The sequence below is a fragment of the Poeciliopsis prolifica genome, unplaced genomic scaffold (genome assembly GCF_027474105.1).
Source record: "Poeciliopsis prolifica strain line A6 unplaced genomic scaffold, Auburn_PproV2 SCAFFOLD040, whole genome shotgun sequence".
NCBI classification, from domain to species: domain Eukaryota; kingdom Metazoa; phylum Chordata; class Actinopteri; order Cyprinodontiformes; family Poeciliidae; genus Poeciliopsis; species Poeciliopsis prolifica.
In genome coordinates, this window is record NW_026562415.1 from 4695660 (window position 1) to 4709812 (window position 14153).

Sequence of the window (14153 nt, forward strand, 5' to 3'; positions counted from 1 at the left end):
TCCTCCACTGCACCTCACAAAATATTACTATCCATCAGATTGTGAGGAAATTCTCTCTTCAGGTGAACTCACAGATTTTCCCTAGTTTGTTTTTTCGAAAGCCCTTGGTGTATTCGGTCAAGTTCAAACTCCTTATGCCTTAAGGGAAAGATGTGTAAAATTTTACACAGCAAATTCTAAATCAAATAAGGTCCTTCAATCAATTTCACAAATAAAAACACACCGCAAGAAATGTTTGTAAAAGTTCAGTAGGTCATGAAAGGCAAGTTTCTCATCAGAGAGTCAAAAATAAACAATGAACAGGGAACAAAAATTAAGCAAACCAACTGGAGGTACATGTCGCGTAGTGGGAAGAGTCGTCAGCTTTGAAAGTTGTGGGTTTGATTCCAGCTTCCTCCTGTTAAATGTCATGCTCCTGTCTCCTAAACTAGTTATTCACCAAGTTCCAGTCCATAACCCACTTCAGACTGATTTAATAAGCATAACGCAACTATTTCATTACATAATTAGTTCATTCACTGACTAATTGTTATTTCCCCTTTCTGTTTAGGCCCAGTTTTCCATTGCCAGAAATGTTTCAGTCTTGCTCCGGCCCAGACAGTCAGTGGGTAATGTGTGAGAGAGATGACCGTCAGATCTATCAAAGCGACGTCATCCATCGTTCTGGCTTCCAACATTCCTACAGCGGAGTCCACACCAGACCACATGCTCCTAAATGGTGGCAGTACAGCAACACATGCAAGGTAGGTGGTGACGACAGAAAACAGTACGAGAAGAACACACGAGCAGAACCGGAAACACATCAGGTCCAACACTAACATTGATATGAAGGAACTGACAAAGTAAAAGATTCTACTCTGGAACAATAAAAAGAGTAAACTTGCAGCAATATCCAATCAAGAACAATGCCAGTCATCCAAACGACTCATCTCTAAATGAGACATGACTGCAGTAGCAATATGTGCTTCAAATGTTATCTCAAAGTTTTGTGGCATTTATTTCTAGTTGAAGCTAGTATTTAACAGTCTTCCTGGGTGAAAACTGATCACTTTTTACAGTGATCAGTCAGAACTTCTGTAAAACAAATATTTTACACCCGATTTCCAAACTGTTTTTAGGGACACCTGTTCAGTAGCTGGTCGACACAAGTGATGACTCAAAATGGCAACAATGTGGTGCACGTAGGAATCTAAACATGGTTCCATCACAGCATTAAAAACTACCAAAGGTGTTTCAGATGCTCCAGATGAACCATTATTTAGGTGTGAAGACAGTGGCCTGAGAAGACATTCTCAAAGTGGAAGCTGCACAGATAATGTTTTATTTTTTATGTCCATCACAGATGATTGAAAGGCAGCAGTGGTTCACGGAAATGTGCAAGACAGAAATGACTCCAACTTACAATAGTAAAAATATACATGAATTAAAAAAAATATAAAAAAGCATGTCCAATCTTTCGAAACAGTTATCCGTGTTGTCATTTTAAAAGACAATTTCAATGCATCTTGCAATCAGTGAGCTTTGAAATTTCCAAGCCATATTTGTGTCTTTTAGTCATAAATTTGTGGTTGAACTGGATTTTATTTAGATGAATCATAATAGAGGGGTCTGCACCATTTCTAATTTAAATTTTCTTTTTTATGTTACGTTTATGTATCATTTCTTAGTCAGCAATCCATCTTGTCAAACTCTAATAATTAATACACAGTGTTACTTATTTCTACAGGCCTATTTTGAAATGTTATCCTTCCTGTCAGTCCCTTTGCATTAGAGGTGACATAACAGTATAAACAAGGACGGCTTCTGTTAAGGTAGACCCCTGCCACTTCGACTTTGAAAAATGCACATGGCCCTTATTATGCAAGTTATCACCACAGGTGTATAATTACTGATTTGTAAGGTTTAAAAAAGAGGTTTCACAAAAGTAATTAAGGAGCTTTAGCATATGGAATAAATATAAAACCCAAGTAGGTCATAAACACAGAGGGACACCTCTAGCGAACCTCCTCCTGCCTGCTGCATATCAATAAAAGCATCACAATGTTGACTATTCATCACAACCTTTTCTGGATCTTTAAAAAAAATAAAAAAAGAAAGGCACTGTTGCAGCTAAAAATGTCCTTTCTAAATCATTTTTGCCAAATTTTAATTATAGCTGGCTTGCATACTTTATGTGTGTATTTTCTCATGTATATTTGTATTGCACAGAGATTACAGGCTTTATGCAAGATAAAAAATAAATAAATAGATAAATAAAAGACAAAGAAATACCATAACGTGTTTTCCGGTGTGCTTTGATGCAGAAGTAAGACTGATTTTCTGATGTTTGCGATACAATGGGATTACCAAATAGCTCCCAGACTGGCATTAGCCGTCTCCAGGCTGTAGGGAGGAAATTTCCAGGAGGGGCATATGAATCAGACTATTAGAAGAGGAGAAACAGAAAACATCCCTATCTTAGATGGATAACTGGTGGACTTCAAAGCATTGTTGCACCATGTTTTCCACTTCAGTAGGAGGCCTTTCATGCGTCAACGTTGCTTTGGTGTCTGTTTGTGGGCATGCACAAACTTTTGTGGGTGTTTTTGTGATTTGACATCAGCCTGAAGGAGCAAGTCACTCTCCTCCCACTCTTTCCTTCTAGGAATTGAATTGATTTCATGGTTCTCAGGTTTATTAGACTGCAGGTGACTGCAGGACTGTCACCTGGACAGTTTTGTGAAGGTGTCCAACTTCCATGATTGACGCCATAAAGAAAAGAGGTAAAGATTTTGGAGTTATTAATGCCTGGATCAGTTGGCGGAAAGATTACGATTGTTGAACATCATTAGGAGGTGCTGAACACTTCAGCCTTTAACAAATGTCATGCCCAAAAGAAGGTTGGACAATTTGACCAGTTGGGTCTAAACCGTCATTTGCAATTTGAAAATTAATGATTTGAACTTATTTTTACTGCATGAAAAATTGGCTATGTAACTCCAGTAAGTAAGAGGTCTCCTAGATTTAGTTTGGTTTTTCAAGCATCATAATGCCTTGTGGTTCCTAAGGTCCAACTAACCAACATTGTGATTCCATGGATTGCAACCACAGTCATACCCATTACTGATGGATAGACTTAGGGAGTTATTCAAATAAAATACTACATTGTCAGATTTAACCTCTACGTGCTCATTTTACATGTACGACCAAACACACCGTTTAAAGTTGACATGTCATCACCAGAAACTCTTTTTCATTAGCAACTGTTATTGAAACAAAATGTAAAAGTTGGACTACGGCAATACCAAAATGATGTAAGACTGGAATAATGCGGTGACAAAACTGTGGGGAAAAAAAAAAAAAAAAACGTCAAGAGTTACCAATTGAAGTTATGAAAATGGAAAGGAAAAGAAGAGTACACAAGAACGGAGAATTTTGACTGCAGAGGGTGTTAGGGCAATGTGGACACCGGCAGGCCACACTGGGACATGCTTGACATGGACCACCCATTAGGCTTGGCTGAGTGCCTGGGCTGGTTTCTACTAACCTGCTAAACACAGTGCCTACATCAAGGCATGAACCGACAAAAATCCTGGTGCATGACCTAAACATCCTAAGCGTATTACAACAACAAAGCAAAACATGTTAGATTGTAGGTTTTTTTTGTTGTTGTTTTGTTTTCTAGGTTTTCCCACACCTTTAATGACTTATTTAGTGTTTTGTGAACGCTAAAGCTCAGCAAAGCTCCACAGACAAAAAGCCACTCCAAAAAGTTCCCCTTTGATCATGACCTGTCTGAATTACTTTAGATCAGCTGCACAACAAACCAGAGCAGAAAGGTTGTTTCAGGGAGCAGACAGACAGGAGGTAAAACAAAGTAGGCAGAAAATTACAAGGTATGATGCAACAATGCACAATGTGAGACAATCTGATTAAGCCTTTTCTGGTGAAGTCTAAAATAAAGGTTCACTCTGCTCTTTCATAAAGGTTTAGGTCATGGCATGTTGGCTTTCTTGCAATCCTAATCTCAACAAAGACTATAAGATCTTTCAAATGACAGAAAGAAAAAAAAAACTACAAGTCAGGTGTGCTTTTTAAGATAAAAGAATTGCAGTTTTTGGGATAAATGTGAAAATCCTGCAATAGTTTGTTATCTTCAGCAAAATACTCCATGGGATCTATCAAATTCCACCGTGTTTGTTTTAAAAACTAGAAAAATATCTGGAATTAGCTCCCTCATGGTTTTCTCTGGAATGCAAGTTTGCACTGCAGAGTAATGCAGAGGTATAAAATGACACATCCATTACATGACGATACAAGACAGTGGATTCACAAAATCTCAAAAAATGTTCGCACAACTTAATGGACTACAGGTTTCAAAGATCAAACTATGTTTGAAAGACTGAAATCCTTTTAAAATGTTTAGGTCTAGGTTCGTATATGCAGATTTAATTCTAGCTAGTAGAGAATGTTAGTGGTAGGCTATTTTAGTTTCGTAGTTTTTGTGCAAGTTGATTGGCTAAAATAGGGTTGAAGACCTCAGCAAGCGCATACCGACATGTAGCAGAGGATGAGGTTGGAATCAAAAACACTTTTTTTTCCCAGTTACAAGACTCGTCTTCATCTGAGTGACCGAGTGTTGACCCACCAAGGGTCACTGCCAACTAAGTTAGTTCTTCACAGACTGTTGCATTCAAGCATAAACATCATCAGGATTGTGAAGGAAGGTTCCCTGGGAATTGGTTAGAGACAGGGCTGTCACAATAAACAATACGTCAATTAATTGCATGATAAATTGTGGCAAACTTGATCATTTCTATTTGCATAATTTATCGCTTTCCCTTTCTATCAAAAACTGGATGAGAATCACATAAAACGCCATGACGGGCCACATTTGGCCCACCGGTCTTGAGTTTGACACATGTGGTTTGGAGCACGCTTATGTAAACCAGTGATCCTTTGTGAACAAGGACGTCTCGTCAAAAAGTGGAGACTGTCCCTTTGAAAAATGTGTTTTTTTTTAAACCATGAATTTCCTAATCACATCTGTGTTAACTAAAAGAGAAACAGCAGCTGTATTTGACCCCCTTTGACCTCTTTCTGCAGCTTTGCTAACATTAGCTAATGAGATTAGCTAATCAAATGAGGCCTCGCTTTTATAATTCTGTTTTCTACATGACCTGTGATAATACTCATATCAAGAACAAGTGCTTGCTTCACTGTTAGTCTTTTGTCACCCGTATGTAACAACTGCACTCAGGTAATGTGCTTTAACTTTCTGCCATGCAGCAGTCATTAACACAACAAAAAGAAACTTTGTTCTCGTCTATTTTTTTTTTTGTAGCATTTCAAACTCACTAATGAACTAAATTAAATTTCATACTCCGCAGCAAACATAGACCTCAGATATTTGTAATATATTTGTGCGATAAAACTGGGAAAATCAGGTAATGAAAAGATTTGATCAAATCAAGTCAACTTAAAAAAAAAAACACACCACTATTGACTTCAAATTGTATGACAAAATGTAATATTTGAATGGAAAACAAAATGAAGGTGCTCACTTTGTTTATTTACCCTCACAGTTCTTGCACCAACACAATCTGATAATCTCATGTTATTTAAGACACTAATAGGATTAGACACAACAAACCCCCTAAATACCACACATTCAAGTTTTAAGTGTTAAGACATTTCTCCTGGCTAACGACACACACACGCACCCCCACGCATGCACATGCACACCACCACCTGTCCAGCATACCCATGTCCTCCAAATAAACCAATTGTTCCTGCTACAGCTCAGATCAAGAGATCAGGACCAGAACTTAGACTCTTTCTGGCTAAAATATATCATAATCCTTCGAGGTGGTACAATTGGGCTGGGGGATGTTAGGGTTCGGGGGAATTCAAGCCCACCAAGAAAGCTATTCACAGCTTTCAGAGACATGAAGAGACCTCCGGGTAAGACATTATGAAGTGCTGGTCTGGGAAAGGGTGGGAAGAACACTGATTAGACAAGAGAAGCTATCAACTATAACTTCAGTGCTTCATTCCTTGGGGCAGCAAATTTTAAAATATTGAATAATATGTTTCTGATGCCAACGTTAATAATAAATACATATATTACAAATATGCTTGGTCTGGTATGAGATTCTCATTGAATTTGTCTGCTCTTTACAGAATAATGCAAGTACAACAAGGTAATAGAAGATGGTTGACCAGTCAGGCTGTCTTGTAAGGTAGCGAGCCAATAGTTGGTTGTGTGACGGACATGCTGCTCATCTCTTACTAGCTGTTGTCACGGTTTGTAGTTGTGAAGGACCCAAACTCAGAGAGGAAGTAGACATGACTGAATTTGACTGAATGAAGACAGAAGAAGAGCAACAGAAGCAAAAAGCAGGAACATTAGACACAGATACATAGAAGAATAAAATAGAATAGTCTAATAGAATAGAAATACCCTTAGAAATACCCTTGGATGTCTAATTTAACAAGTGACATTAGTTTCGCTATCTCAGGATTGTTCTTTATTTGCCTGTTTAGTTTATTATTGATGTTGATATTACTGCCACCCGGTGCTCAAAATAGGAATATCGTTTTTGGTTAAAAACAAAACATGCTCTCAATCTGTAAAATGTTCAAAGAATGAAATACATAATATCTGAAGTAATTTTGTTGAGATTTTGACAGGAGATTTGTAAAATGCGTTTCACACAGCAGATTTTCAAAACCTGAAATTCGGTGAATCCATGTGAACCTGAAAACAGGAAAAAATGGAGACACTTAGAAAAGTATTTTGAAAGGGCAAAGACTTCCCATGATGCTATACTGTGTCAAGAAAGTTAGCCTCCTGTCAATTCTGGAAAACACAGTCATTTTCTTTTTCTTTTTAATTTTTTGTTGTTGGTGAGACAACTGTTTCACACATTTCATATTTCGTATGAATGATGTAGTATGACACAAATAACTTCTAACAAGTCTGTTTTGTGGATGTGCATAGAATATAGAGACAATATTTAAAAATGATTTCATAATTAATTTTAGCTTCATAAAGGGTTGTGCTGTGTGTATGCCGGTGACATATGCAAAAATGTTTTATTTAGCAAGACGTCTGTGTTAAAGTGGAAGGGGCCTCGACTGAAGCAAATTCACTTAAAACGGCCCTTCATCCAGTCAACTTTGGGCCCGCACATACTCTGTAACCTTTATAAGATTAATGCAATGGATTGAGCCGATGTCTGCCAAAATTCCATTCCTATTTAAACCTGCAGGCCCATACCAGCAGCCTAATCCTATTAGACCCAATTGAGTGAAGTCGACAGTCTTTTTCAGTTAAACCAAGTTCATGCACTAATAGGATTCAAAAGGGGGCAAAAGAGGTACTATGTGTGGAGAGTAGTAGAATTACTACAGGCAGTGTGCATCAGGGAACTACTAAAGAGGACCAGGCTAAATGTTTGTAGTGTCACAAGTGTCCTGCTGTGTTCGGGACACATGCTTAGGAAAAACGGAGAGGAACTGCTGCGGGACTCAGGGAAGGTGAACTTAAGGCTTAACCACGACCGCAAACATCACTTTTATCACCAAAACAGTGTTTCTGGAATACTTTTGTGCTTTTTCCATGTTCCCTGCATTAACTATTTTTAAGATTAAATGTGAGAAGAACTCTGAGGGGAAAGAAAAAGCCCTGTTAAATTGCAACTGGAAACAAAAAAAAAATCTTTTTGTGGTTCAAAATTTGATACAGAAATTGACTTTAATTTAGCCATCTTTCAATTTTGCAGTTCATTAATGCACTAGTAACTATTGAGTCTTCAGTCCATATCACTCATTAAATTAGTCTTTGTGAGTGAAGATCTTTTTTCAGCCAGCTAACAAGGCTATTTATATAAAAATACTTTTCTTTGCAACTAAAATATTCACTTCATTTCCTGAATAATTAACTGTTTTTTGCCTGAGCAAAAAATGTTGTATTTGATTTTTGTTACAATACACTGACAAGGTGGAAAAACAACAAAAACACAAGCAATATGTTTTTATGGGATCTAACTACCTGCTGACAAGTAACCATCACTTAATCTGTTGTAAAGTAAAGAATACACAAAAACTGTGAAAACACAAAAAAAATCAGTTCTACGTTTCCCTAAAACACTGAAAAACAATTATTTTTAAAGATTAGATCCAGATTTATTTATTTTTAGTTCTGCAGTTATTTAAAGACGGGAAATGAATAAATATCCAAAACAATGGCCCACAATTTAGTTAAAAGAAACTTCCTCTTACCTATAATGGGACAAACAAGAACACTAGACTGACACTCTCAGTTTCATCCCTGCCATACTGACTTTAAATTAAGCAAAAACATCCTGATGTAAAAAGCAAAGATGTGATCAACATTGAAAAGTCCCCAAGCCAAGTCGCTCCTTATCAGTTCATTCAATTTCTTTGATTTGTTTGCTTCTGCTTTGTTGACGCCCCCCCTAACCCTCTCTCCCCTCTGTCTTCGTTAAAAGCCAAGATGAGGAACCGTGATAGGCGAAACTTCACACGCAACAAATTAAGGAGGGTCAGAAGAGGACACCTTGTTTAGGCAGCGGTGTCTGCAACAGAGAAATGGCCCCAGGATCTTTCCTTTCAGGGTTGACCGTAGCCAGAGGTGCTGCGTGGGACTCCCTTTGAAGAAAGCACATCCAAAGAGACCGGAGACACAAGGCTGGCACGGGCTTTCAGTTGTCTACATTTCTTGAAGAACAAAAGCAGTGATAAAGAATCACGAGGACCTAGGACTCTGCAATTAAAAAGGACGCCACACTTTGACTCGTAGCACTATGTTAAAATGAATCATTTTTATGCGAGGCAGCTCTAATATCTTTCTCAATTTAGGGCTTCACTTTTAGCTTTAACATTAGACAAAATAACGTTAAGTAATTTCACCCTTCAAACGACAATTTCGAAACTTTAAAAATACAATTTTATTTTATTGCACTGTCAGCATGTCAACCAGGTTATCCTACTATACTGTGAGATTTGTGTTATACATATAATTACTGTGTATTCAGGCTTCATCAAAATGAAACATTTTGCTTGTGAACACAATAACTGATATCTAGTTCCAAACGTGTTTTGCATTTTAATCCCAAAATGAAACAAAACATACGAACTCAAACGTTCATCTGAATCAGGAGCTAAATACAGGTGTATTACTTATTTCTAAACTTCTTATGTTCTTTTGTCTCTTCTGATTTTCTTTTATTTTTTGTTGTAGTTTTTGTAACATAATTCACCTCTAAAGGAAAAGTTACGGCGCAAGAATCCTGGTGAAATGACTCTGCTCACATGCAAAGTTTGTAAAAATCAAGAAAGATCAGATCAAGCTCTCTTAACTCAATTACGGTAACTTTATCTGCACACAACACACGTGATTTTTGTTAGAAAAATCACCACTTGTTGCAAGCCCATCCCTCTAGTTCGTCTTCATCAGGGCTGATTTTCACTACTGCTCTTATCAGTGGACCTATGAAAAGGCCTGAGTGAATCATATCAACCAATTAATATCCACGGAGGAAAAGAAAGACTTCTTTTGTTAAAGGGATGAGTTGATATTTTGGGGGGGAAAAAAAATAAAAAAAATAAGCAAATTCCCTTTCTGTGCCAAGATCCTAAATACGACAAGTGAATTTCCCCCAGGTCGAACTGGAGAAGTAAAACGGCCGAAAAGCCTAAAAACCTGAAAGAACAATCAATAATAATGTAATAAACGGCTGGAGATCAACCTGAAAAGACATCGACTCGCCACCTGAAAAGCCAAAACGCACGAATGCGACAATGAATTACTGAGTGTGCGCTAGAAACTGAGCTGTATGCTGAGCTGAAACGACGGGAAGGAGGGGAAAAGAAGAATGCAATCATATAACAGAGAGAAGGAGGAGGGTAAGACAAAAAAAAAAATCAAAGAATTGGAATAATTGGCATAATTCAAGGTGGCTGGGCACAGTCGGGGGGAGTGTCAGCGTTTGGGCGAATCTTTTTCCATCCTCAAAGAGAGACGCTCTGCACAATTATCCACACGAACTCTGACCCTGCTCAGAATAATTAATGAATAACAGAGGGGATAAAGACAAAAGGCGCAGAGCAGTCTGCCTGAGTGGTGAGCGAGGGTAATACATCAAAGAATGCTGTTAATTGGCCCTGTGGCTTTCATTCCTTGCCCTATTTCTTTCAATTCATTGACTCAAAATAATGGGTTCAGGTTCATTATCAACAGGTCGTAAGCCCCCCGGGAGTGCCAAAATTCAACAGGAGAGTCAGAGGTGTGTGTGAGCAAAGGGTGCCAGCCCATGTGTACAAAATGTGTGTGAAATAGCATATCTTTTTGCCGACTCGGCCCCCCTTTACCCGAGATCCCAAAGCCCCGACAGCAGCGATTCCACCCCGGGGAAAACTAACAGTTGTGCAACTGCGCTGTGAGGAGAGCAACGGGCCGCGATTTTGTTTTCCCCTCCTTTCCCAATTTACTTGTCTGCCGCACGAGAGCTTTTTCGCGAGTTCGCCGGTCGCGCGAGAGCTGCGGCCGCCGCTGCTGCCACGATGCTGGAGTACACCTGGTACGGACAGGTGAGTGGATAGCGGCGCACACCTTTACCTGCGACTGTCGGAGGTCTCCTGACCCGCCTGTCTCTGAATTTACTGACCAATCAGACGGTCGAATGGTGACGCGGCAGCGCACCGCGACAGATTGGTGCGTCTGTGGCGATCATCGAACCAGGATCGCCGTGTTAAAATCATGAGCCGTGCAAAACAGAATCGAATCGATATCATGGATTATCGCTTGACATTTCTGTTGCTTCTTAATCAAATTTGCAAACAACTGTCTTGCTTGTATTGCTGTGACCATTTGGTTGTTTATAGCATAAGGGCGACCTTGCATCAGATAATCCTGAAGGAAGCTTAACTTGATTATATGTTGCAAAAAATTTATAAAAAATTAAATAATAAAGAGTTATTAGTGGCTGAAAAATGTACATTTGATTCACTTTAATCCTTTTCTTTAATTTGTAAAGTTTATTCATGGACTTTACAAATACTGGCATGAGTCAAAAATGAAACAAATCGCATTACTTGTTTCGAGATTCGGAAAAACCTGTGGGAAGCGAAACGTTGAGTGGTTAACTACGAGTTATTCATTGTTCATTAAGTCCATGTCACAAGTGTAATTTGAAAATCAAAAAAAAAAAAATGTCTTGATCTGTTTGAGAACCTGAGCAGAACTACGCCCACTCGCACAATGAGATAAAACATGAAAGAGTGCGGAAAAAGCGGAGAGAGCTAACTCAATCACTGTAACTCTGTCTGCCCGCAACACGTGATTCTGGCAGAACAGACATTTCATCTTATTCCACGCCAAAGCGTTTCAGCCACATCCTCTTTGCTGACTCCACCGCAGTCTTCTCTCTATTAATAATCCTCTAATTTCTGCACAAAACATTTCCCATACCTGTGAGAACCACTTCAGCTGAAACATTTCTTTTTAAATACTCCTGCTAATGGAACATTTTTGACCTCGGGACTGCTAGGGTGTCGTCTGTCATTAGCATTGGGTTTGACAGGTGGCTCAGCAGCGTTACATTTCCATAAGAGCGACGCCATGTGCATGGCAAGAGACGAACAGGAAGCGAGGGAATGAGTTGGGAGGAAGTGAGATGGAGGTAGAAGTGATTTAACCAGAAAAACGGAACATCTGCAAACATATGTGGCCTGTTGTGCCATTCATTTTCTACATTCTTACTCATTTCTCCCCTATTGTAGAGAAAACATGTTACTGGCGGTAAATCAACCCATCAAACTGTTTGCCATGTTAGGACAGGAGAGTTTTTTAAAAAAAGTGACTTTATAGGAGTTGCAGAAATTCATGCCTTTGGTGGAAAATCTGTCAGTTTGTTTTAAAGAGATCAAACCTGAACATGCAAACAATTTAGGGTCTGACAGAGGAACATGGTAGTGGCAGCAACATGCTGTGGGGATAAAATACTGAGGTCTGCAGAGTGACAACAACTCTAGACACACAGCCAGAGCTACATGGAGCTGTTTATTTCTATATAAAGTGAAGATCTGAATCTTTAAGAGTTTTTGGCAACTTCACAATTACATGGTGCTTTGTGTTGGTCTGTCTACTGAGACACACAAAATCCCCAATAACTATAGAAGTTCATGGCTGTGAACTGACAAAATCCTGAAAAGTTACAAGGGTGTGAAAACGTCTGCAGGAACATGTTTTACCAAATAAAGTTTCATCAAGATTGTAAACATTCTGAACTTATCTGATGCCCATACAAAGTAGCTTTCCATGGGCGCATTATGTACCGCCTATCTGTGGGTACAGTGACATAAAAGTGCTCAGTAGATCATAAATGATTTATTAATCATATTTCATGGTCACTTTCCATTTTTCAGCGAGATCTGTCATTGTGGAAACTTCACAGAAAGGTGTTTTAGCTTATAGATCAGTAAGTTATGCAAAACAGACTTCAAAAGGGGCAATAGCAAGAGCAGAATCATGTATGGAGATGATTATTCTGTGGAGAGCATGATGCAAATATACAAGGATTTAGTGTTTTTTTTTTCTATATATATATTTATAATTATTGTAACCGCTTTGGCCTTTTCATTTTCCACAGAAGTAGGGTTGCAGGTGCAGTAAATCTTCCCATGCTTTTCTTTTTGCAAAGTTGCAGCTCCGACTACAGGCATGGCATAGTTCCTCTTGCGTTTCTGCATGCTTTCTTTGCTTTCATGTGAAAGAAGAAAATTCTGGGAAGAAAATGAAAAACCTTCCACAAACAATTCAAAAGATATTTTCAAGGGGAGAGGGCATTCAAGTTATGTTCTATAGGGATAATTTTGTTGTTTCAATATTCTTATACTTCATGGCATTAAGCAACTAGTGGCTAAGGTATCAATGAGGCTATGTTGCCATCTTGGTTACTATATTTAAAATCTTTGCAGAAGGCAATTAAAATGATTTCTTTTTATGTTAGAAGCCATTCAGATGGATTAAGGTGAGTTTGTTTTTTTGTTTTTTTGCTAAAGTATACTTTCTTGCAAACAATGGATTCTACTTAAAGTTTTGGTTCATGATTTGAATATGTTGCTGACGTGTTTCCTTTGGTCATCTGTTGCGTTCGCAGCATTCATGGAGTCAAGTGCTTCAGTGTGCGTTTCTCGCTCTCTGCACTGCACAGGCAGGACCTCTGTTAATTTTATGCTTCCTTTGTTAAATGATCCTATTGAAATGTTTGAGAGGAATTTCACACTGACGAGCATGTCAGAGGAATCTGAGACGCGTTTGTGTCTGCAGTGGACAATTAATGTAGTTCAGGTCACAGAATGTATCTGTGATTTTACAGAAATGTCACTTGACCTGCTGATGTTTTGTTGCTCATCTGACTACGTGACTGAGGCTGTGCTCTTATATGCATATAAGATAAATGAGATGCTAGCAATTAGAACGCAATGTAACGCCACGCATGAACTCAAGCACTGCTTGTATGGAAACAAGAAATTCTCAAAGCCCCAGATTTTCTTATTTTTTTAATTCATGTAACAGTAAACTCTGCACCATGAGTTAGCTATGCTAAACTAAATCAAGAAATGCTTTTAATTCTGACGCAGGTATTTTGAGTAGTTGGGACACTGCACGGTTTTTTTAAAGGAAAGCTGCTAAGTGATGCTGGACACACATCTCAGGGGATTGGAGGAAGAGTCCTAATGCGTCACAGAATAAAATGGACCGGAACTGGATCCAAATGAGCCTGATCGAGTCTGGAAAAGGTGTTTTGTTTGTTTATCTGGTCGGTCTGAGCTTTATCTGACAGCAGGTGCCTTTTGGGAATGAGTCGTCATGACGGACTTATAACCAATCCAAGGCAGGCTTGGAGTAACACCAGAGAAACATTAATAAGTGAAAAAAAAAATATACACGTTTACACAACCGTTTAAAATATCTTGTATCTATATCCATATCATAATTCATGGATGGGGATGTTAACAGTAACATCGATATTTTATTCACTAAAGTAACGGTTTCACATTCTAGGTTTATCTTTCAAAACATTTCTAAGGTTGAAGTACAATCATGGACGATTTCACAACTTGCTTAATTTCTAAATTTAGAA

The 14153-nt window shown here is 38.5% G+C and overlaps 1 protein-coding gene across 1 annotated transcript in view; it reads left to right on the plus strand.

Moving 5' to 3' along the window:
- Nucleotides 1-572: 572 nt before the first annotated feature.
- Nucleotides 573-14153, plus strand: part of tfec (transcription factor EC) — a 34091-nt gene continuing 20510 nt past the window's right edge. Inside the window, exon 1 of the mRNA XM_055054770.1 lies at nt 573-743. Within this exon, the coding sequence (XP_054910745.1) occupies nt 573-743 (171 nt within the window). The remainder of the gene's footprint in view (nt 744-14153) is intronic.